Raw genomic sequence first — 25271 nt, 5'->3', positions numbered from 1 at the left:
GTCCTGAGAATACAGGACTGTACCCACTTACTTGGCCACTGTCCCAATTATGATCCGCGGTCAAAATTTCCCCTTCACTGTTGACTAGGCCTACTAGTAGACCCACTTTGGTCCACATGTAAACTTTTACTATTCTAGTTTGAGTGTTCATCAACCAACCAACGCCCCTCCCTCCCTCACCCCAGTCACCGCTGTCTTCGACACTCCGGACATCGGGCGATCCTTCCATCTCATCTGGGCTGGCCAGGAAGTCAAAGCCCTTCAGGGCCTCCTCTGTGTCCGGGTCGTCACTCATGTCCGAGGATGAGGAGGGGGACGAAGACGTCTTCTTCCTCACCATCTGTGGAAGACAGAGAGGGTTGAAGAGACAGAGAGAGGGGGTCTGAGTGACTGAATGAGTTGAGTGTTAAACTGTAGGTCTGAATGAGTAGGGTGGTCCAATCAAAAACATGGTAAAAGAAATTATGAATAAATAGGGAAAATTGCATTGCGTAGGCTGGATTCTGTGCAAGAATGAAGGCTACCGGCTACCTGACAGGCTCACTTTGCCGTTGAACTCGTCATCTTTCTTCTTGAATCCACAAGACATAAAATATATAGGTAAGATGGATATCGATTTTGAGACATGACATGTAGTATTTTCATATTGTATTATACACTTTTTCAAAGTTTTCTCACAAAAACAAACTTCTCTGAAATGTCAACAGAGCACTGAGCGTATACCAAGCGTTTTATTCTAAAAGCCTTTTTACATTTAATTCAGCTCGTGTCATGCTAATTTCGCTTTTTGTGACCCACGGAAACAACTTTGGAGACGACGACCACACAATGTAAAATCCTCAAAAGTTACGAGAAACCTGCATCACTATGTCAACACCGATTGGTGCTTATTATCGGATGCACTCGGTTACAAAATCTTGACTTTTTAGATATAATGTTAATGTTAGAGAAAGACCCCACTGAATGATACAGAACATGAATAATCATATTTTTCTTGGTAAAATGTATTTTGTAACATAAAATTAAGTTACACAATTTCACTTATCACCACCCTAGAATGAAGTATGAGGAATTCGGTAACATGGCTTGTGACTGGTACTGCTTCCTGTCGCTAATTCAATCTGTTACTGCTGTTACTCTGTTGTTGTAGCTATTTCGCCATGAAGAAGCCCAAGTCAGATCATGAATGTGTGTGTGTGTCCTTGCTTACAGTGGCCAAGTTCATAATGGTCTTGTCCCTCCCGTCGCTGTCTTCGTCGTCCTCCTCGTCGCTAAACTCGGCGGCGGCGCTTTCTATGAACTTGAAGGCCTCAAGGACAGTGGCCGAGTCAGACATGTCAGGTTTACTGACGGACAGAAGAGAGCGAAAACGAGACAGATGTTAGTGACAACACAAAAACAATGCAGGGCTCCTACACATGCAACCCTACACTGTTTGTCACTGGACTTCCTTGACGAATGCTAGTTATCCATTAGTGATAGCATTAGCAATGGCTACGACAATAGCATTAGCGATGGCAATATTCAATAGCATTAGCAATAGCTACAGCAATAGCATTAGCTACAACAGCAGCATTAGCAACAGCATTAATGATAGCAATAACAATAGGATTTAGCCTTAACCATAGCAATAGCTTTAGCGCCAACCACAACAACAGCATTTAGCACAGCAATAACCATAACAGCAGCAATAGTTCTTAGCAGCTAGCGGTAGCTCACCTGATCATGCCGCTGTCCTTCTGAAAAGATGGCTCGGTGCCGTTGACCATGGGTTCCGGTTTCCTGACCGACGGCCTCTCTCCAGAGTCTCCAGCCAGGCCCAGCAGCGCCCTGACCCTCTGGGACTTCACATCCAAGATGGTGTCCGTGTAGCCCACCTCCTGAAGGTACCTGGAAAGTAAGGCCCGATTGAATGTTACGGGATAGATCGCCTAATAAATTCAAGATTTTATACGTAGAGTGAGAAGTGTCTTTAAGCACTGATCTAGGATCAGCTCTAAATCCTAACCTAATCCCCCAATCCTAACCGTAACCATAAGGGGGGAGGGGGGGGGGGGGGTCTAGGTGCAACTTCCATCTACTCCTGTTTTTACATCATAACATTGCAGAAGCGACATGACTATATATTAGTCATATTTTTAAGACAGCTTATTATATTTGGTGTGTCACGCTAATCACAGTGTAAATTAGGTTTCAAAAGAGACGATTAAAATTACACTTGAAAGTGATTCTAAAACCATATTCCCCCCCCCCCCACCTTTTATTTAACCAGGTAGGCTAGTTGAGAACAAGTTCTCATTTGCAACTGCGACCTGGCCAAGATAAAGCATAGCAGTGTGAACAGACAACAACAGAGTTACACATGGAGTAAACAATAACCAAGTCAATAACATGGTAGAAAAAAAAGAGAATCTATATACAATGTGTGCAAAAGGCATGAGGAGGTAGGCAATAAATCGAATAATTACAATTTAGCAGATTAACACTGGAGTGATAAATCATCAGATGATCATGTGCAAGTAGAGATACTGGTGTGCAAAAGAGCAGAAAAGTAAATAAATAAGAGCAGTATGGGGGGTGAGGTAGGTAAATTGGGTGGGCTATAAACCGATTTATATTTAAGCAGAGGTCTTTGGAGTTAATTGTATTTAAGTGGATTTCCTGGTGTGTTAGTCTGACAGGATAGAGCAGGACGTTGACCATTTCAGGAGCAAGATGTACTGGATTAGAAACCAAAGACAAAGTACTATCAAAGCTATAAATATTAAATATGGCCTACTCTATAGGATACAGTTTCTGAGGAAAACAAACATGTTCCTTTATATACCATAGGGTCCAAAGAAAGCAATTGTGTGAAAAACTATTTCTCTCAGAGCAGAAAATATCAGTTTTCAGTCACTGCACAACAAGGGAATGAAACAACACAAACTATGTATACACTATTGCATAACTGAACCAATTAAAACCACACATGAATACAAATCTTACGCCGATTTACAAACTACTTAACGAGATCGAATGCAAAATTTCACTAAAGCCCTCCAAAACCACAACATACCTCACTCGGTAGGCAAAACCAAAATGATGCTATCCGTGCTTAAGTTCTGATGCTGATGCTCCATGGTCGGAGGTTTTGATAAAACCGCATCTTGTGCAAAGCTTTAACAAAACGAGGGAAGGGAGAAAAAAAAAAGATATACCAGCCTCTCCAGTCGCAGGAGCCCTGAATGCCCAGACACAATCCTCCATTCATGGGCTAACACCATCTCAGAGTCTGTGCTTCGTTACACAGACACACACACCAGAGACAATACACACACACACACACACGTTTCCTCTCAATGAGATGCTGCATTCGCATTCCTTCATCCAAGGACGTCATCCAAGGATAATACAATTTAGTGCCCAGATTTATTGCTTGATCTATTTTGGCAACACGTACATATTCTGCATGACATAAGGCCTTGTATGCTGTGGTTATTGGAGCTACGTGCAACACTAAAATGTTGAGTTCTTAACTTCAAATGGGCAAAACTGCTCATAACATGCACAAATTAGCCAATACCTAGTATTTATATATAAAACAAGTTTAACGTCAATTGTTGAGAAAAGGTCAAGTGTTTTAGAATTAGAAGTCAAGAATAGGTGGAACAATGAATGTTGGACTCTGATCAAGTGTCTGTTGAACTTTTCAGGTTTTCTTTTCAAATGGTCTTTAGACCAGCTGCATTCCACGATTCTCTGCTCTCTTCCTATCTCCCTCTTCCCCCCCCCCCCCCCTTTCACTTTTCTCTCTCTCTTTGTCAGGTACGGTTCAGTGAGTTCATGGTTCTGATGGGGGGAGGGACCCTTTCCCTTGGGTGGTTCAGTGCCTGTAGCTAACGCTATACACAAGTAGACAGATACAACATACACACAAATATATATATATATATATATATATATATATATATATATATATATACACACACACACCACACAGACCCTCTCCCTTGGGTGCCATTTTGAAACACACTCTCACACACACGTACTTTCTTTTAAAACACACTGACACACATACAAGCACAGAGATAAATATACTGTATGCTCTGTAGCCCGTGTCAGTGAGACCGGAGTAATATCGACAAGAAGAACCTTGTTCCATAGTGTGGGCTGGAGAGATGAAATTAGGGTTGAGGATATGTGGACAATCTACTGTGCAGTGTGTGTGTGTGTGTGTGTGTGTGTAACTGTGCTCTGACAAGTGAAATCAATGACCACTCTGTGGAATCGAGATGTGGCCATGCCATGTGTGCTGCTGTCGGAGTGCTCTAGGAGTTGTGTGGATCATGAGAATGCATAGCAGAGAGAGCGAGAGAAAGATTGTGTGTGTGTGTGTGTGTGTATTCACTCTGTGTTGGGAGTTGCAGTGTTAACCCTAGTCTGTACTTCCATAGATTGTACTGTGAGTGGGTGGCTGGGATAATACAAGTGGATGAGACACACACACTTTTCTCATTGCTCCATCACAGTATTCTCTGTCTATTTATTTTTCTCTATATGTCTCACACCTACGCAAGCATGCACACACACAAACACGCACACACACAAGCATGCACACACGCACACACACACCAGCATGCACACACACAAACAAGCATGCACACTCACACAAACGCATACAAGCACGCACAGACTCACACAAGCGCACACACAAATACACGCGCAAGCACGCACACAAGCAAGACCGCACACGCAAGCAAGCACGCACACACACACAAGCAAGCACGTACACAAGCACCACCATACCACACACACACACAGACATGCACACACAAGCAAGCAAGCACACACACAAGCAAGCACACACAAGCACGCGCACATACACACACACAAGCACGCGCACATACACGCACAAGCACACACATGCACGCACACTCTCTCAGTATCCCCTTCCGCTCATTCTATGTCCTGACAACTTTTGACACCCAGAGGGCACCAAAGTACAAACCTTTTAAGAACTTTCACAGCCCTTTGCACTCACATGCTAGGAGTAACACAATGTGTGTGTGTGTGTGTGTGTGTGTGTGTGTGTGTGTGTGTGTGTGTGTGTGTGTGTGTGTCTAACAATCCACACGTCCCACCAGTCTCAGGGGGATTACTCCATTACTCTATTCATACCGAAGCTCTTAATCTCCATTAAGAAGATTTGCCTCCCTTTGATGGCTTTTTGTCTTAAGACAGACACTTGCAGCTGATGGTGGTGCCCTATGGTTACAGCCACACACACGGGGGCAGAAAACACGAGCACACATAGACAGTCCGGTGACGTACAGTCACCAACTCCAAGAGGCCTTCCCTATTGAGTCAGTGGTTGTTGTAACAACCCAGATGCAGGATAATATTGATTACATCCACACATCTTCCAGACAGAAATTGGGTGCTGGAGAGTTTCTCACAGCTGTACAGAGATAAAAACACACTGCTAAATAGATTATAAAGGATTGCATTTAAAAAGGGCCAATGCAACCGTTTCTATATCAATATCAAATTGTTGCTGGGTAACAATTCAACTGAACAAAAAATATAAACGCAACATGCAGCAACAAGACCACCATTTGCCTCATGTGGCGCAACACATCTCCTTCGCATAGAGTTGATCAGGCTGTTGATTGCGGCCTGTGGAATGTTGTCCCACTCCTCTTCAATGGCTATGCGAAGTTGGTGGACATTGGCAGGATCAGGAACACGCTGTCATACACGTCAATCCAGAGCATACCAAACATGCTCAAATGGGTGACATGTCTGGTGAGTATGCAGGTCATGGAAGAACTGGGACATTTTCAGCGTCCGGAAATTGTGTACAGATCCTTGCAACATAGGGCCCCGTGCATTATCATGCTGACACATGAAGTGATGGCGGCAGATGAATGGCACGACAATGGGCCTCAGGATCTCGTCACGGTATCTCTGTGCATTCAAATTGGCAACGATAAAATGCAAATGTGTTCGTTGTTATGCCTGCCCATACCATAACCCACAGCCACCATGGGGCACTATGTTCACAACGTTGACATTATACACGTGGTCTGCAATTGTAGGGCCGGTTGGACGTACTTCCATATTCTTTAAAACAACGTTGTAGAGAAATTAACATTCAATTATCTGTCAACAGCTCTGGTGGACAGTCCTGCAATCAGCATGACAATTGCATGCTCCCTCAAAACTTGAGACATCTGTGGCATTGTGTTGTGTGACAAAACTGCACATTTTAAAAGTGGCCTTTTTTTATTGTTCCCAGCACAAGATGCACTTGTGTAATGATCATGCTGTTTAAATCAGCTTCTTGATATGCCACTCCTGTCAGGTGGATGGATTATCTTGGCAAAGGAGAAATGTTCACTAACAGGGATGTAAATAGATTGCTTCACAACATTTTTGCAAAATACGCTTTTTCTGTATATGGAAAATGTAGGGATCTTTTATTTCAGCTCATGAAAAATGGGACCAACACTTGACATGTTGCGTTTATATTTTTGTTCAGTGTAAGTACCTGTAGTAGACTGTCGTAGAATTTTGCTAGGACTGTCTGGGAAGGTTCTGAGTGGGGAGGGGAACATTTAAAAAAAAAAACTGTTTTTGGCAGAGAGATTTGGAACGCTCTTTGTTATTGGTCTATTAACCAATATTCCACATGGTGATGTCACCGTGGAAAGCCGAAACTCCCGCCCTTGCAAACCTTCTGTTCAGAAGGCCACCAGGTCTTAAAGCACTTAAGTGTACAGCCATAGGGCACCATTAAGACAAAAAAATGTGTGTGTGTTGCACTCACTGTCTGAGCAGCTGCCGTCCCTGTTTCCAACCCAGCTGACTACTGTTGGCGGGGCTCGGGACCTCGTTTTCATTCCCTTCATCTGATGGAGAGAGAGGGGAGACAAGAATGAGACAGACAGACGCACCATGTTATTAAGGCTTCACTCACAATCTTGAAGCACGGACTTAAGTACTTACAGTATTTGTGCTGCATTCAATTTCAATCCAAAAATTCCAATTGAAACAGGTCAGGACACATGGTGCGATCCAGGTTAGATTGTCAGAATGCATACAGTACATCTGAACGAAACATGTCAGTATTGTGACATTTGACATGCACAAATGTTACTCGTTTCAGGAAACTAGGCGTATGTCGCACGTCACGACTTCACAGGAGGCATTTGAACATAAACATAATTTTTTTTTATCAAAATGCGTTTTTTGGCAGAAATGCATTCTGGAACATGAACTTTCATGTGCTTTAATAACAAACTTGTATTCCATCTGTAAATACGAATGTTAAATTACGAGCCCAGTTGGTTTTGCAACAGAAAATGACAGGAACGTTCCCGCAAGACATGATTGGCTGAGATTATTATTATACCTCTATTTCAACAAGGAACCCAGACTGAGAACACGGTCTCTTTTACAGCTGGGCCCTGCGTAAACATGTTTACACATACAGTTTAGGTACAATGATTAAGAAACTAAACATGACAAATAAAACGATCACAGATAACACAAAAAAATACAGCAGCAGATTACATTTACACATAGGTTATTCCCCTAACAGCACAAAAACGTGCATTATCCGAAACAGTTACCAGCAATACAAAAATAAAAATAAGATAATGCATGATAATGCATGGGCTGGACATGCCGAGTTTGGATTGGTCTGCCACGTAGCATGCTTCTGTCTATAACATGAACTGCTCAGTATGTGTTGATAGTCATTTCTACTGCGCTATCTTTGAAAGATATAACGTTAGCCATTGAGAACTACAAAAGTTTTGCTACTTTTCTCAACAACATTGATGCCCTGAATTTAGCAGGCGCTATCGACAGATCAGTTGGAAAAAGTGATGGGCTACTTTCTGCACACGCCACGGTCAATGTGAACCGGAGTGTCCTGACAACGCTGGCCAAACAAAATATAGCTACAAACAAAACGGAGTTAAATGGTTTCAGTCTGCTGTGAAGCGTTTATCCATGTATTCGGGTAAGAGTCTAACTACATTTTCAGATATTATACGTTTCTAATTGTTATAGCATACTGTTCGCTAGCTAGCGAACATTAGCTTGCTGGCTCGCTATCTAACGTTACGTGCATGATCTGTGTAGTAATATTTTTCAAATCAGAAATCCATTTGCGTTGCTAGTTATAGCCTAATGTTAGCTAGCTAACATTGAACCTAGTTGATTAGCCCTTTAGCTACCTGCAGATTCATACTACAGCTATGACAATGTTTATATTGGTAGTAGTATGCGTTGGGATTACGCCGGTTCATTGTTTAGCTAGCTACCTACATGTCTAAACAAAAGACTCAACTTCAACAGATGATTACAGGACCCATCAAGTTAGCCAGGTGTGTCTGGGGGATGATTACAGCCATCTATTGTATTTCATGAACATGTGTACATGTCTAGACAACAGTGACCCATCCACTTAGCTGGATGTTGCTGCGAGGTGGTTATAGTATTTCCTTCACATAATCCATGAATTTCGACATGTATGTCAGGTAAACGTCATCTAATAATTATCAAATATTTTTTATCTGGACACTTTAATGTTTTTGATATTGCTGCTATGCAAGTAACCATTTTCACTGTACCGTTGACACATTCTGCATCCAGTGCATCTGAAAGAAACATTTGCAGTAATGTGAAGAACAACATAACCTGCACCAAAGTCAGATTATGATATAGACAAGGACTAGATAAAGTGTATTTTTACCTTATTGTAGGCTACTACTTTTAGTCTTGAAATCGTTGGTTGTTTACTAAATTACTCACTCTGTTTAGCACATGGCCTCACATGTGAATTCATAAAGCGATGTGTGGGGCTAAGGCTTAAGAGGTTGTGAATGATGCTGAATGGGTGTAGACAAAGAACAGCTCTCCAGTAGGTGTACCAAAACATTCAAGGGCCATTTTCTCAAAAGTGGGGTTACAAGTTTGTCAACTTTCAAAGCATAATTACTTTCCCATTGTTTCTCGACTGTATCATTTACAATTTTCTTGCTGTGAGTCTCTACTTTGATTCAACGTCAAAAAACACAACTTCAAAATTAGCTACATAAGACCGAATTGAGGCGGTAGGTCCCAAATGTCATCTATCATGAGTGATGACTGCTGAGATCTGCAAAGTCATGCTTTCATTTACAACCACTAACCTATGCGCCGCCTATTTGGTTGCGCTTTGTTTTCGGTATTTTTGGTTTTAATTTATTCCATCTATGTCTACAGTGTGTGTGAACGCATTGTGTAATCTTGAATATGTAAAGCACTTGGGGCCCGAGAAAGGCGCCATACAAATATTTAATTTGTCATTTTAATTTGAGCATTAAAGATAGCTTTACGATGTAGGACTCAAAGTAGTGTCACCTGCACCGGTTGGTACTAAGAGTACAGAGGTGTAACTTTTTTTGAACCTTTATTTAACTTAATTTATTTACAATGATGGCCTACTCAAGCCAAACCCGGACGACGCTGGGCCAATTGTGCGCAGCCCTATGAGACTCCCAATCACGGCCGTTTGTGATACAGCTTGGATTCGAACCAGGGTGTCTGTAGTGACGCCTCTAGCATTGAGATGCAGTGCCTTAGACCGCTGCGCCACTCGGGAACTTACCGGAATCATCGTAGCTGGGAGGTTTCATGTCTCCTTGGTTCAACTCTGTTCCATATTTGAGCTTGTGGTATTTTGACCTGAGGGTGAAAGGAAAAGAGAGAAAGGAAGAGAGAAAAAGAGAGGGAAAGGGAGAAAGAACGAGAGAAGAAATAAAAAGCTTTAATGATAAGGCAGCCACAGTGATTTAACAGCTCATTAATGATCTAACAGAAGATAACCATCTCACTGTTGATGGTATCTGTAAATTAACTGGCTTCACACATACATTTGAAGAACTGTCTTGTAAATGGCATATATTATTATATTAAGAACATGTGGGAGGGATGCTACGCAGAGGGAAGAAATTAATTTGTTCATTCACTGGGTTAATATTAATCTAAACTTAATGGTGGATATTAATCCATTTTAGTTTTTTTTTTTGCACAAGATTGCTTCCATGCCCAGATAGCACGGAAACTATACTACATATTTAAATAAAGGTACAAAATAATATATTTAAATAAAGGTAAAAATAATATATATATACAGTGGGGAGAACAAGTATTTGATACACTGCCGATTTTGCAGGTTTTCCTACTTACAAAGCATGTAGAGGTCTGTAATTTTTATCATAGGTACACTTCAACTGTGAGAGACGGAATCTAAAACAAAAATCCAGAAAATCACATTGTATGATTTTTAAGTAATTAATTTGCATTTTATTGCATGACATAAGTATTTGATACATCAGAAAAGCAGAACTTAATATTTGGTACAGAAACCTTTGTTTGCAATTACAGAGATCATACGTTTCCTGTAGTTCTTGACCAGGTTTGCACACACTGCAGCAGGGATTTTGGCCCACTCCTCCATACAGACCTTCTCCAGATCCTTCAGGTTTCGGGGCTGTCGCTGGGCAATATGGACTTTCAGCTCCCTCCAAAGATTTTCTATTGGGTTCAGGTCTGGAGACTGGCTAGGCCACTCCAGGACCTTGAGATGCTTCTTACGGAGCCACTCCTTAGTTGCCCTGGCTGTGTGTTTCGGGTCGTTGTCATGCTGGAAGACCCAGCCACGACCCATCTTCAATGCTCTTACTGAGGGAAGGAGGTTGTTGGCCAAGATCTCGCGATACATGGCCCCATCCATCTTCCCCTCAATACGGTGCAGTCGTCCTGTCCCCTTTGCAGAAAAGCATCCCAAAAGAATGATGTTTCCACCTCCATGCTTCACGGTTGGGATGGTGATCTTGGGGTTGTACTCATCCTTCTTCTTCCTCCAAACACGGCGAGTGAAGTTTAGACCAAAAAGCTCTATTTTTGTCTCAACAGACCACATGACCTTCTCCCATTCCTCCTCTGGATCATCCAGATGGTCATTGGCAAACTTCAGACGGGCCTGGACATGCGCTGGCTTGAGCAGGGGGACCTTGCGTGCGCTGCAGGATTTTAATCCATGACGGCGTAGTGTGTTACTAATGGTTTTCTTTGAGACTGTGGTCCCAGCTCTCTTCAGGTCATTGACCAGGTCCTGCCGTGTAGTTCTGGCTGATCCCTCATCTTCCTCATGATCATTGATGCCCCACGAGGTGAGATCTTGCATGGAGCCCCAGACCGAGGGTGATTGACCATCATCTTGAACTTCTTCCATTTTCTAATAATTGCGCCAACAGTTGTTGCCTTCTCACCAAGCTGCTTGCCTATTGTCCTGTAGCCCATCCCAGCCTTGTGCAGGTTTACAATTTTATCCCTGATGTCCTTACACAGCTCTCTGGTCTTGGCCATTGTGGAGAGGTTGGAGTCTGTTTGATTGAGGTTGTGGACAGGTGTCTTTTATACAGGTAACGAGTTCAAACAGGTGCAGTTAATACAGGTAATGAGTGGAGAACAGGAGGGCTTCTTAAAGAAAAACTAACAGGTCTGTGAGAGCCGGAATTCTTACTGGTTGGTAGGTGATCAAATACTTATGTCATGCAATAAAATGCAAATTAATTACTTAAAAATCATACAATGTGATTTTCTGGATTTTTGTTTTAGATTCCGTCTCTCACAGTTGAAGTGTACCTATGATAAAAATTACAGACCTCTACATGCTTTGTAAGTAGGAAAACCTGCAAAATCGGCAGTGTATCAAATACTTGTTCTCCCCACTGTATATATTATAGGTCGGCCAGAGGAGTGTGTGACATCTTGGCCTGTATTCATAAAGCGTCTCAGAGTACGAGTGCTGATCTAGGATCAGGTCCCCCCCGTCCATTCCTTATAATCTAAAAGAAAACTGATTCCAGATCAGCACTCCTACTAAGACAGGCTTTATTAATACAGGCCCTGGATGGGTGCCCTCTTGTGAAGATGGGCTTATATGAGAACTTCTACTTGGTTAGCTAGACTGCGACTTGACTTGGTGTCACTCAAACATTGAATCCCTACAAACAAAGGCCATGAGGTGAGAGGATTAGGTGAGTGGAGTGCTGGTAATTCTATAAGAGGATAAGACACTGAGGGGATGATGGATTACTTTAAAAATACCATCACCACCATCATCATCCTCATCAATATCATGGTAATTTAACTCATTTGTTTTTCAAATCGTTTACATAGGGATTTATAATCAAAACATTGACACATTGAATGGAAATATTGAGATTGCAGAATGGGCAGTCTTTTTGGCAATGACGAGGAGTGGTATGAAGTGGAATGTTAGCTAAAGAGACTGGCATTCAGACTAGAAGAGATTCGGGAAGATGCAAGATCAGGTGTGGGACCATTCTAGCCAATGAGAGGGCAGATACGTGCGTGAACAACAGGCACAACACCGATTAAAAAATAAACTTTATATCAGTACACTCATAACCTAAGCACTACAAAACATATATTCAATGTATTGACAAGCCTTTGTCCATAGATGCCACATATCAAGTTTCATGCAGATCGTGCCAGAAGAGTAGCGTTTTAAGTGTTTATCACTAAATTAAAAATGGTGGAACATCCGTCATTGAGGACCTTCTGGCAAATGTATTCCTTGTAAGGAGAGGGACCAATGTACTGAATTTCATGACTATGTCAAATGGGCTGAGGGGCGTGACCTTTCAAAGTTAGCATTTTTTATATCTTAAAGCGCCACCATCTGGCCAATCAGTGTAATTTTGTAAATGCTGGATCTCTATGGCAAGACGGATCATTACCGTTTCGTCAAAATCGGGTTAAATGCTGTCTGGGATATCGCATGTGACTAACGGACGGACACACGTCCACAGTCCCCTCCCCGATTTCATTGTGGGGGAAACTAAAAATGAATCCTTCTTGCTAACCATGGGGGGTGACCTTGTCTGCATCCCAAATGGCACCCTATTCCCTAGTGTACTACTTTTGACCTGGGCCATTAGTATTCTGGTCAAAAGTAATGCACAATGTTGGGAATAGGGTGCAATTTGGGACGCAGCCCTTGACTTTGTCACAGTCCAAGAGTTACAGCCCGGTCCCAGATCAGTCTTGCCAACTCCAATGAATTGACATGTTTATTTTTTGTATTTATGACGGCCTACCCCAGCCAAACCCGGACGACGCTGGGCCAATTGTGCGCCGCCCTAGGGGACTCCCAATCACGGCCGGTTGTGATACAGCCTGGAATCGATCCAGAGTCTGTAGTGATGCCTCAGGCACTGAGATGCAGTGCTTTAGACCGCTGCACCACCCGGGAGCCCGACATGACAGTGACCAAAGGAGTTGGCAAAACCACACAAACAGAGCTTGAACCGGGCTACAGGGGTGGATCTTAGTAGTCTAATGTAGTTTCCTCGAATCATCTCCTCTCATTCATCTGCACTGATTTGTACACAGGGAAGAATTGAACGTAATAATGTGGATGCTTCTTTCAAACTAGTCAATATGTTTACTCTCTAGTTTTCATTTTAGTGCAGAATGCAGATGAAGGAACTGAAGAAGTACTTCGGCATAAATCAAAAAATGACAACACTACGTACAGTAGGTGCAAACTTAAACAGACACACAATGCAATGTTAGCTTGCATTGTGCATCTGTACAGGCCAATTTGAAATAAACTGTAGGTTGGATGCTCAAGGTTTCTCTTACATGGAAAGGCAGAGAGAGAAACGTATAATACCAGTCAAAACTCCGAATGATGCAGAATGACTCATGCTCAATTGTGTGGGAGCAAGCGAGAGAAAGAGAGTGGGAGCAAGGGAGAGAAGGAGAGAGTGGGAGCAAGGGAGAGAGTGGGAGCAAGCGAGAGAAAGAGAGTGGGAGCAAGGGAGAGAAGGGGAGAGAGTGGGAGCAAGGGAGAGAAGGAGAGAGTGGGAGCAGGGGAGAGAAGGGGAGAGAGTGGGAGCAAGGGAGAGAAAAGTAAAGTGTGCAAAAGGGAAGAGATGGAGAACAGAAAGGCGAGGCGACGAGGGCGGGAAAAGGTGAAACAGAGATGGGAGACGGGCTGGGTCAAAGAGAGGGGGAAGGATGGACAAGGAGAGTGTGATAAGGACAGAAAGAGTGACGACAGAGAGAAAGAGAAACAGCATGAGAACAAGAGGGCAAAGGAGACCAAGAGAGAACAAGACCGTGAACGAGAGAGCAAGAAAAGGGTGGGTGAGTGACGTGGAGTAGCCGGGAAAATTCCGTTCCGAGGCTATAATCACATGGCGGGCGAGTGGCGGAGGTTCTCAGAAAGACCATGCCCTTCAGGTTCTCTTAATTTCTTCATCCACCCTACCAGACTCCGTAGGTTTAAGACTCAGAGTGAGGCTCTAGCTAGCCTGGAATCCAAACTGATAATAGGAGATTGGACATGTGGTTGGGATGGCTAAAGCCTGGAATCCAAACTGATAATAGGAGACTGGACATGTGGTTGGGATGGCTAAAGCCTGGAATCCAAACTGATAATAGGAGACAGGACATGTGGTTGGGATGGCTAAAGCCTGGAATCCAAACTCATAATAGGAGACTGGACATGTGGTTGGGATGGCTAAAGCCTGGAATCCAAACTGATAATAGGAGACTGGACATGTGGTTGGGATGGCTAAAGCCTGGAATCCAAACTGATAATAGGAGACTGGACATGTGGTCGGGATGGCTAAAGCCTGGAATCCAAACTGGTATGCTCCGTTTCACCATTGTAAAGCCTGGACTCCAAACTGGCATATTCCGTTTCACCCGTGATTCCTACCTAGCCTGGAATTCAAAATGAAACGAAGCATATTAGAGTTTGGATTCCAGGCTACAGTTGAAGTCGGAAGTTAACATACACTTTAGCCAAATACATTTAAACTCAGTTTTTCACAATTCCTGACATTTAATCCTAGTAAAAAATTCCCTGTCTTAGGTTGGTTAGGATCACCCCTTTATTTTAAGAATGTGAAATGTCAGAATAATAGCAGAGAGAATGATTTATTTATTTCATCATATTCCCAGAGGGTCAGAAGTTAACATACACTAAATTAGTATTTGGTAGCATTGCCTTTAAATTGTTTCACTTGGGTCAAACGTTTCAGGTAGCCTTCCACAAGCTTCCCACAATAAGTTGGGTGAATTTTGGCCCATTCCTCCTTACAGAGCTGGTGTAACTGAGTCAGGTTTGTAGGCCTCCTTGCTCGCACATGCTTTTTCAGTTCTGCCCACACATTTTCTATAGGATTGCGGTCAGGGCTTTGTGATGGCCACTCCAATACCTTGACTTTGTTGTCCTTAAAACCTGATGAGGACAGAGGGCGCTATTTTCACTTTGGGGGAAAATCGTACCCAATTTAAACGGCCTCGTACTCAATTCTTGCTCGTACAATATGCATATTATTATTACTATTGGATAGAAAACACTCTTTAGTTTCTAAAACCGTTTGAATTTTGTCTGTGGGTAAAACACAACTCATTTGGCAGCACACTTTCTGACCAGGAAGTGGAAAGTCTGAAATCGATGCTGTGTTCAAGGGCCTGCCTATAAATGGGCATGATACGTATGTCATACACCTTCCCCTAGATGTCAAGAGGAAGTGAGAGAAGAAATTAGTTGATTATCTCGGTCTGAGGTGGAATAAACCCTCTTGGAACAACGTGTCCTCCATTTTCTGTTTTCTGCAAGGCGCATGGAGGGACCTGTTATTGCCTACTGGAAAGCTGTCGTTATGGGCGAATACTATCTCCGGCTTTGATTTTATTTGATACATGTCACAATATCATCGTAAAGTATGTTTTTTCAATATAGTTTTATTAGAATATTTAATCTTAAATTAATTTAAATTTATTCAGGACGTTAGGCGTGTTGCGTTTTTTGCGTTTGTTCAGGAAGGAGAGCTTAGCACCACCTGGCCAGTGTGCTTGCTAATTCAAGAGGGAAAAACGACGTTCTGAATCCAAACAAAGACGGTTCTGGACAAAGGACTTCTTGTACAACATTCTGATGGAAGATAAACAAAAGTAGGAACCATTTTGTGATGCTATTTCATATATCTGTCGAACTGTGTACTAGTAGCTTTGCGCTCAGGTTTTGGTTATTCCCTTACCATAACTAAGTCTTATGTCGTAATGAAGATATTTTTAGAATTCTAACACTGCGATTGCATTAAGAACTAATGGATCTATCGTTTCCTATACAACATGTATTTTTTTGTAATGTTTATGAATAGCTATTTGGTCAGAATAGGTGAGAGTCTAATAGAAATATCCGCACATTCTGGGAAAAATATGCTACGTTAGCACATTGTATAACCACGGATTTCAGCTCTAAATATGCACATTTTCGAACAAAACATAAGTGTATGTATAACCTGATGTTATAGGACTGTCATCTGAGGAAGGTTTATGAAGGTTAGTGAAATTTAATATCTTTTGCTGGTTTATTCGCTAACGCTAACGTGCCTATTGCTATCGCTAACGTGCCTTGATGAATGAATGCGGTAGTGTGGTAGGCTATTGTAGTAAGCTAATATAATGCTATATTGTGTTTTCAATGTAAAACACTGTAAAAAAAATCGGAAATATTGTCTGGATTCACAAGATGTTTGTCTTTAATTTGCTGTACACCATCGATTTTTCAGAAAAGTTTTATGATGAGTATTTAGGTAATTGACGTTGGTCTCTATAATTACTCTGGCTGCTTCAGTGCTATTTTTGACGGTAGCTGTGATGGTAGCTGCAATGTAAAACTGATTTATACCTCAAATATGCACATTTTTCGAACAAAACATAGATTTATTGAATAACATGTTATAAGACTGTCATCTGATGAAGTTGTTTCTTGGTTAGTTTGGTTGGTTCTAGGTTAGTTTGGTTGGTTTTGTGCATGCTACCTGTGCTGTGAAAAATGTCTGTGCTTTTTTCTATTTGGAGGTGAGCTAACATAAATATACGTGGTGTTTTCCCTGTAAAACATTTAAAAAATCGGACATGTTGGCTGGATTCACAAGATGTGTATCTTTCATTAGCTGTATTGGACTTGTTAATGTGTGAAAGTTAAATATTTCAAAAAAATATGTTTTGAATTTCGCGCTCTGCCTTTTCAGTGGAATGTGGGACACGTTCCGCTAGCGGAACGCCGGGGCTAGACAGGTTAAACCATTTTGCCACAACTTTGGAAGTATGCTTGGGGTCATTGTCCATTTGGAAGACCCATTTGCAACCAAGCTTTAACTTCCTGACTGATATCTTGAGATGTTGCATCAATATATCCACATCATTTTCCTCCCTCATGATGCCATCTATTTTGTGAAGTGTACCAGTCCCTCCTGTAGCAAAGCACTCCCACAACATGATGCTGCCACACCCGTGCTTCATTGGTTGGGATGGTGTTCTTTTGGCTTGCAAGCCTCCCCCTCCAAACATAACTATGGTCATTATGGCCAAACAGTTCTATTTTGGTTTCATCAGACCAGAGGACATTTCTCCAAAAAGTACAATCTTTGTCCCCATGTGCAGATGCAAACCGTAGTCTGGCTTTTTTATGGCGGTTTTGGAGCAGTGGCTTCTTCCTTGCTGATCGACCTTTCAGGTTATGTCGATATAGGACTCGTTTTACTGTGGATATCGATACTTTTGTACCTGTTTCCTCCAGCATCTTCACAAGGTCCTTCGCTGTTGTTCTGGGATTGATTTGCACTTTTCGCACCAAAGTACGTTCATCTCTAGGAGATAAAATGTGTCTCCTTCCTGAGCGGTATGGTGGCTGCATGGTCCTATGGTGTTTATATTTGCGCACTATTGTTTGTACAGATGAAAGTGGTACCTTCAGGCATTTGGAAATTGCTCCCAAGGATGAACCAGACTTGTGGAGGTCTACCATTTTTTTTCTGAAGTCTTGGCTGATTTCTTTTGATTTTCCCATGATGTCAAGCAAAGAGGCACTGAGTTTGAAGGTAGGCCTTGAAATACACCCACAGGTACACCTGCAATTGACTCAAATTATGTCAATTAGCCTATCAGAAATTTCTAAAGCCATGACATAATTTTCTGGAATTTTCCAAGCTGTTTAAAGGCATAGTAAACTTAGTGTATGTAAACTTCTGACCCACTGGAATTGTGATACAGTGAATTATAAATGAAATAATCTGTCTGTAATCAATTGTTAGAAAAATTACTTGTGTCATGCACAAAGTAGATGTCCTAACCGACTTGCAAAAACTATAGTTTGTTAACAAGAAATTTGTGGAGCGGTTGAAAAACGAGTTTTAATGACTCCAACCTAAGTGTATGTAAACTTCCGACTTCAACTGTAGGTTTTAACTATCCAAACCACATGACCAGTCACAGTCTCCCATGTAGCCAGTCTAGTCTAATCCACAGGTTGCCTAGTAGTGTGTAGCAGAGAAAGATCCTATTCAATTATTCTAGATGTCCATTATGCAATTCTATGGTGGAAGAGGGACGTGACGCCGTGCTGCATTACCCATGACAAGGTGTGAGCAGCACATGACTGTGGGAATGTGGTTAAAGGGGACACGGCGCTGCCTCGGTGCTGTGTTTTCCCACAATGTGTGTGCGCATGTTTAACATGTGACATAATCCTGTGTAGGGGACAAGAGGTTACGATATGGCACCACATGGCGTGAGTGTGTGTTTAAGTGTGTGTGTGTGTACATGAGCAGCAGGTTATCCTGTATGTGTGGTATAGTGCCTTCAGAAAGTATTCATACCCATATTTTGTTGTGTTACAGCCAGAATTCAAAATGGATTAAATATAATATTTTTCTTACCCATCGAAACACAATAGCCCAAAATGACAATTAAAAACATGTTTTTAGGAATGTATTGAAAATAAAATATATAAATATCTCATTTAAATAAGTATTCACACCCAAGTCAATACTTTGTAGAAACACCTTTGGCAGCAACTTTGAGTCGTCTTGAGTCCGTCTGTATGTGCAAAACTGATCTGGATTTGGGGATTTTCTCCCATTCTTCCCTGCAGATTTTCTCAAGCGCCGTTAAGTTAGATGGGGAGCGGTGGTGAACAGCAATCTTCAAGTCTTTCCACAGTTTTTAAAATGGGATTCAAGTCCGGGCTTTGGCTGGGCCACTCAAGGACTTTCACATTCTTGTTCTGAAGCCATTACAGCGTTGTTTTGGCTGTATGCTTGAGGTCATTGTCCTGTTGGAAAGTAAAATCTTCGCCCCCCCCAGTCTAAGGTCATTTGCACTCTGAAGCAGGTTCTCGTCAAGGATTTGCCTGTATTTGGCTCCATTCATTGTTCTCAGTCTCAATTTAATCAATTTTGAATTCAGGCTGCATAAGTCAAGGGGTATGAATACTTTCTGAAGGAACATTATGTGATGGGATAAAATAGTAACGTCTCAATGCTAATATTTCCACTGTGTGTCCCAATTCTGGTCCTGGGAAACCACTGTGTTTGATTTCCCTGCAGTAAGACATCAATTTACAGTATACAGTGGTTCTTCCTTTAAAAGTTGCGTCGTACTGCAGCACAGCTTGCGGGCTGCCGCAGAATTATATGGCACGTTATTTAAGTGTCAGCCATTGTTGCCATTAATGCTAGCTAGTGCTAGTTTGACCACCAGAGGGCATCTTTGAGAAGCATTTGACAGTTTTTAATATAGGCTGTACTAGCGAATTTAAAACCTTTTTTTTAAGAACATAGTACATGGAATTGATTTTAAGAAATGTATCTTAATTAATTTGATTAATACACTGCTAAAAAAAAATAAAGGGAACACTTAAACAACACAATGTAACTCCAAGTCAATCACACTTCTGTGAAATCAAACTGTTCAAACTGAGGTAGCGGTCCTGCTGCTGGGTTGTTGCCCTCCTACGGCCTCCTCCACATCTCCTGATGTACTGGCCTGTCTCCTGGTAGCGCCTCCATGCTCTGGACACTACGCTGACAGACACAGCAAACCTTCTTGCCACAGCTCGCATTGATGTGCCATCCTGGATGAGCTGCACTACCTGAGCCACTTGTGTGGGTTGTAGACTCCGTCTCATGCTACCACTAGAGTGAAAGCACCACCAGCATTCAAAAGTGACCAAAACATCAGCCAGGAAGCATAGGAACTGAGAAGTGGTCTGTGGTCACCACCTGCAGAACCACTCCTTTATTGGGGGTGTCTTGCTAATTGCCTATAATTTCCACCTTTTGTCTATCCCATTTGCACAACAGCATGTGAAATTTATTGTCAATCAGTGTTGCTTCCTAAGTGGACAGTTTGATTTCACAGAAGTGTGATTGACTTGGAGTTACATTGTGTTGTTTAAGTGTTTCCTTTATTTTTTTGAGCAGTGTCAGATGTATAATTATACATCTGACAGACAGCGAATGATTCAGTAACACTAAACAAGGATTAGATGGAGGCAGATGTTATAGGAAGAGCCATGGATGAATAGCTGAGGGAAAGGTGGGAAGTATCTGGGCAACGACAGTACCTTTCATTTAGCGAGAAGAAAATAGGAGAATAAGAGAGAAAAGCTTTGGGGGAGAAGCGGTGACTGACTTTTAAAAGTTGGCGCTGTACAGCGTGACCGGTCAGGAGTAGGCTACTAAGTGACTGCGAGTGAAGAGCAAAATAATCCTAACAGCGCGAAACAGTATAGTTGACCACACTTTGGGTGTTCCAGTAAGCCTTCAATAGCCTCCTTTATTCTTAAAAGAACTCCAGCACAGAGAAGAGAAAGGAGCCTTAAATAATTAAACAAAGCGATTGAATTCACAAACTTATTTACCGTAATTTCCGGACTATAAGCCGCTACTTTTTCCCACGCTTTGAACCTCGCGGCTTATACAATGACGCGGCTAATTTATGGATTTTTTTCACAAGATTCATGCCGCCAAAAAACTGAGCACCGTCACATTATGTGACGTAAATCGAGCGCGCTCAAACTTCCCATCATTCTGATTACGGTAGTCATTTTGTCACCCTCATCATGGCAAAGACACAGAGAAATGCATATGATGCAGATTTCAATTTGAAGGCGATCGATCTGGCTGTTGGAAAAAGGAAATAGAGCTGCTGCACGGGAGCTTGGCCTTAATGAGTCGATGATAAGACGTTGGAAACAGCAGCGTGAGGAACTGACTCAGTGCAAAAAGACAACAAAAGCTTTCAGAGGGAAGAAAAGCAGATGGCCCGAACTAGAAATAAATTCATTAGGCCTTAATGAATTTCACATGACTGGGTAGAGGCGTTTTTATATTTTTGTTTAGTATGTTTAGCCATAAACGTAATTGTTTAAAACCTGGATATTTTGTCATTTTATGAATCATGTCTTACCTTGTTTCAAAGTAGCCTAGCCAAAAAATCTGACCATAGAAATGTTGACGGAATTATTTTGTAAACACTTCCTCATATGAAACCAGCGTTTATCTCATGTTCTAACAACTTTCGTTCGTTGTCCGTTAGCCAAAAGCACAATACTCATATTAGCAACCCATGCTAGTTGTTGCATCAATAGTCATATTACCAACCCATGCTAGTTGTTGCATCAGTAGTCATGTTAGCAACCCATGCTAGTTGGTGCATCAGTAGTAATATTAACAACCCATGCTAGTTGGTGCGCCAATAGTCATATTACCAACCCATGCTAGTTGGTGCGCCAATAGTCATATTACCAACCCATGCTAGTTGTTGCATTAGTAGACATGTTAGCAACCCATGCTAGTTGGTGCATCAGTAGTAATATTAACAACCCATGCTAGTTGGTGCGCCAATAGTCATATTAGCAACCCGTGCTAGTTGTTGCGTCAGTAGTGATATTAGCAACCCGTGCTAGTTGTTTCATCAGTAGTCATATTAGTCGATGATAAGACGTTGGAAACAGCAGCGTGACGAACTGACTCAGTGCAAAAAGACAACAAAAGCTTTCAGAGGGAAGAAAAGCAGATGGCCCGAACTAGAAAATGAGCTTGAAGACTGGGTCAACACACAGAGAGCAGACGGCCGAGGTGTTTCAACTGTGCAGATCCGACTGAAAGCCAAAACAATCGCCACTGCAATGAAGTTTGAGGATTTTAGAGGTGGACCATCGTGGTGTCTAAGATTTATGAGACGTAAAGGCCTGTCCATCAGGGTACGGACGAGTCTGTGTCAGCAGCTCCCTCCCGACTACGAGGAAAAAGTTTCAAACTTCACTGATGCAAAGATAGCGGAGCATTCCATCCGCCCGCACGACATCATAAATATGGATGAGGTTCCTCTGACGTTTGACCTGCCTCTCACTCGGACTGTCAACAGGAAAGGCAAATCATCCGTCACGCTGAAAACAACTGGGCATGAAAAAACGCAAAGTTCATTTGTTTCAATGTACCGGTAGGCACCTGCGGCTTATAGACATGTGCGGCTTATTTATGTACAAAATACATATTATTTAAAAATTCAGTGGGTGCGGCTTATATTCAGGTGCGCTTAATAGTCCGGAAATTACGGTACTGTTTTTAATATTGGCCATCAACCAAAAAACAGCATCTACCGTGGGATTCCATTTTCAGCGAGACTATTCAAGCCATCGACTCACTGATGGTTGAAGATGATGAGCGATCGGCAAAGGCAATCTGGAATCTGCTGGCATCACCACACAACATCGCTCTAATTACAGTCGGAAGACAGGTGAAGAAACTTGAGCGGACTTAAGGAAAGGCTCTGTAAGACATTATATATATATATATATAACATTTTCTTCTTCAGAACATTAACCGTGTGTGTTCTCTTGTTTTGTACTGTTCAGTAGTTTCGACCCAATGATTCGTCTAACAAATAAAGAACTGCAAAACCAGTTTGGATTTAAGTACAACTTTTGTATGACTGACACCTTTAGTGAGCGGTCTAATGCTTTAATATTTTATCATTTCTGCCCTCCGAATTCATATTCATTACATAAATAAAGATATGATTGATTTATCAAGACCAGTCCCCATGCTATGTCATTCAGTGATATTTATTCCCATAGTAATTCGTTATGGATCCATCAATATATTTAAAGTCCCTAAACCCGGCAAGAATCTATTGTCCTGCTGATAGTTGAAATAAACATCTACATTTTGAAAGAGTATTTTTACCACTATTTTATTAACGAAAGAATAAAGACGTTGATGAGGAAATACTGTACAGTATATGCTTTACCCGATATTTTGCGATTGCATAATGTTTGTAGTTAGAAATGTAAAACTTTAGAGTACTTAATACATTGCAAGTTGGGGGGATTTTTCACACCTAGCCCAAGCTATACTTTTGTAAAGGTTGAAGAGTCTATTGCCCTGCTGATAGCCCATAATGGAAACGTTGTTTGGACCCATAGGTTTTAGCAGTAGGTTATAATAATCTATGCCTTCTGGGAATGTTTAAAAGTCCAAAGGTTATGGGTGGAGTTAGAATTTTGGCTGTCAGAATTATTCAAATGAACCAATGTCAGCTTTGCTTTTTTATCCAAAAAGTTTAAAGGCGTGTGGGCGACGTAGAGAATGCATGACTGTTTTTAATATATTAGGGCTTTCAGGAGGAACGGAAAATTGCGTGTCAATTCATAAACCGTGTGCCATGGAATCGGTACATCAAAAATCTCTTCCCAACTATTTTGCAATCTATATGGCACAGCTGTCAATTATTTGGTCCTTAAATGAAACAGGTATGTCTTTTTATTTATCACAATTTTCTTTAACCAATTTTTGTCTTTAATGCAGGGCCTGACAGACAAGTTCCTTACTTTTTTTTTACTGAAATTGCAACCAACTTTCTATGGCTTTTAAAAAATAAAGATATTTTGAAGAGGATTTCATTTTAAATAACCAAAAGTTATCAATTGTAATCTGAATAAAGGGAAAAAGGCCATGCTTGAACATGGGGTGAGACATTCGTACTAATTTGTAAATAAGGCCAGTTTGTTACTTAGATTTATTTCAGTTTTTAGAGGGAGAGAAACCAAAAGCCCACTGTGCCTATTTTTCGAAAATTGTCAGTCCATAAGTTAAGTGAAATTTCCCCATTGTATTTCCCCAAGTTCTCTCTTTAACTCCAGGACCAACACTTTTTTTTGTTGTTGCCTGTTGCAGGACTCTAGTGCCAGAGGAGAGACTCTCAGACTGAAAACGCCTCCATTCATTTCCGCAGTTTAGAGCCCCCCCCCGAGTTGCCCGACCCTACCATAAAGACTGAAGGTGTGGTGTAGTTGAGTGTAATGTGGTCCTCACCTCTCCTGTTTGAGGGCGTACTCCAGCATCTTGATCCTCCTGACCAGGTCCTTCTTCAGGTTCTCCTGGCCCTTCCTCTCACCCTGCAGGAAGGCTATCTGGGCCTGGAGGAGAGAAGAGCGAAAAGGTCAATTTCTTGAAGAAAAATGTGTTTGCTTCAGCTGAGCTATCTTTTTATGGCATTGTAAGTTGTAGTGGTAGTAGTGATTGCAATAGTAGTAGTACCAGCAGTAGTACCAGTACTAGTAGTACCAGTACTAGTAGTACCAGTAGTAGTGACTGTAGGCGTTTAATTCAAGGTGAACATTAGACCAGGAGAAACAAAAGGTATGTATGTAAGTAGTGATGCACCGATACACAATATTTTCCTTGCCCCAAAAAAACAATACCGATAACCAATATTTACAATTTTTGCAGCCTTTTAAGCATTCTAGTACAGTTAAATAGTTAGCACACACATACAGCAGTCTAAGGCACTGCATCTCAGTGCAAGAGGGGTCACTACAGTCCCTGGTTCGAATCCAGGCTGTACCACATCCGGCCGTGATTGGGAGTCCCATAGGGTGGCGCACAATTGGTCCAATGTCGTCCCGGTTTGGCCGGGGTAGGCCGTCACTGTAAATAATAATTTGTTCTTAACTGACTTGCCTAGTTAAGGTTACACACACACACAAAAAAGTTATTTTGTTGGCATTTACGTACAGTGGTTCCTCCTTTAAAAGTTGCGTCATACTGCAGCACACCTTACGGGCTGGGCTGCTGCAGCATTCTGTGGCACATTATCTAATTGACAGTCATTTTTTCTGTTAATGCTATTGCTAGTTTGACCACCGGAGGGCATGTTTGAGAAGCATCTGATAGTCTTCCCTATTGCAGGCATGCGGGAGACTGGGGTTCAATCCCCTGACGGGGAGGAAGGAGTAGGCTGTCCTTGTAAATAAGAATTTGTTCTTAACTGATTCCATATGTGTTATTTCATAGTTGTGACGTCTTCACTATTATTCTACAATGTAGAAA

General features: G+C 41.8%; 1 protein-coding gene across 2 annotated transcripts in view; it reads right to left on the bottom strand.

The window, feature by feature from the left end:
- LOC139568783 (striatin-like) overlaps nucleotides 1–25271 on the bottom strand; it is a 95859-nt gene that overhangs the window by 20748 nt on the left and 49840 nt on the right. For both annotated transcript variants that reach the window (XM_071390864.1, XM_071390863.1), the window contains exons 2-7: nucleotides 24255–24358; nucleotides 9644–9720; nucleotides 6812–6893; nucleotides 1720–1890; nucleotides 1211–1346; nucleotides 181–340 (exon numbers count right to left, since the gene is read on the bottom strand). In XM_071390864.1, the coding sequence (XP_071246965.1) occupies nucleotides 181–340; nucleotides 1211–1346; nucleotides 1720–1890; nucleotides 6812–6893; nucleotides 9644–9720; nucleotides 24255–24358 (730 nt within the window). The remainder of the gene's footprint in view (nucleotides 1–180; nucleotides 341–1210; nucleotides 1347–1719; nucleotides 1891–6811; nucleotides 6894–9643; nucleotides 9721–24254; nucleotides 24359–25271) is intronic.

The sequence above is a fragment of the Salvelinus alpinus genome, chromosome 2 (genome assembly GCF_045679555.1).
Source record: "Salvelinus alpinus chromosome 2, SLU_Salpinus.1, whole genome shotgun sequence".
Lineage (NCBI taxonomy): Eukaryota > Metazoa > Chordata > Actinopteri > Salmoniformes > Salmonidae > Salvelinus > Salvelinus alpinus.
The sequence above is the reverse complement of the archived record's forward strand: the minus strand, read 5'-3'. Positions and strand labels throughout refer to the sequence as shown.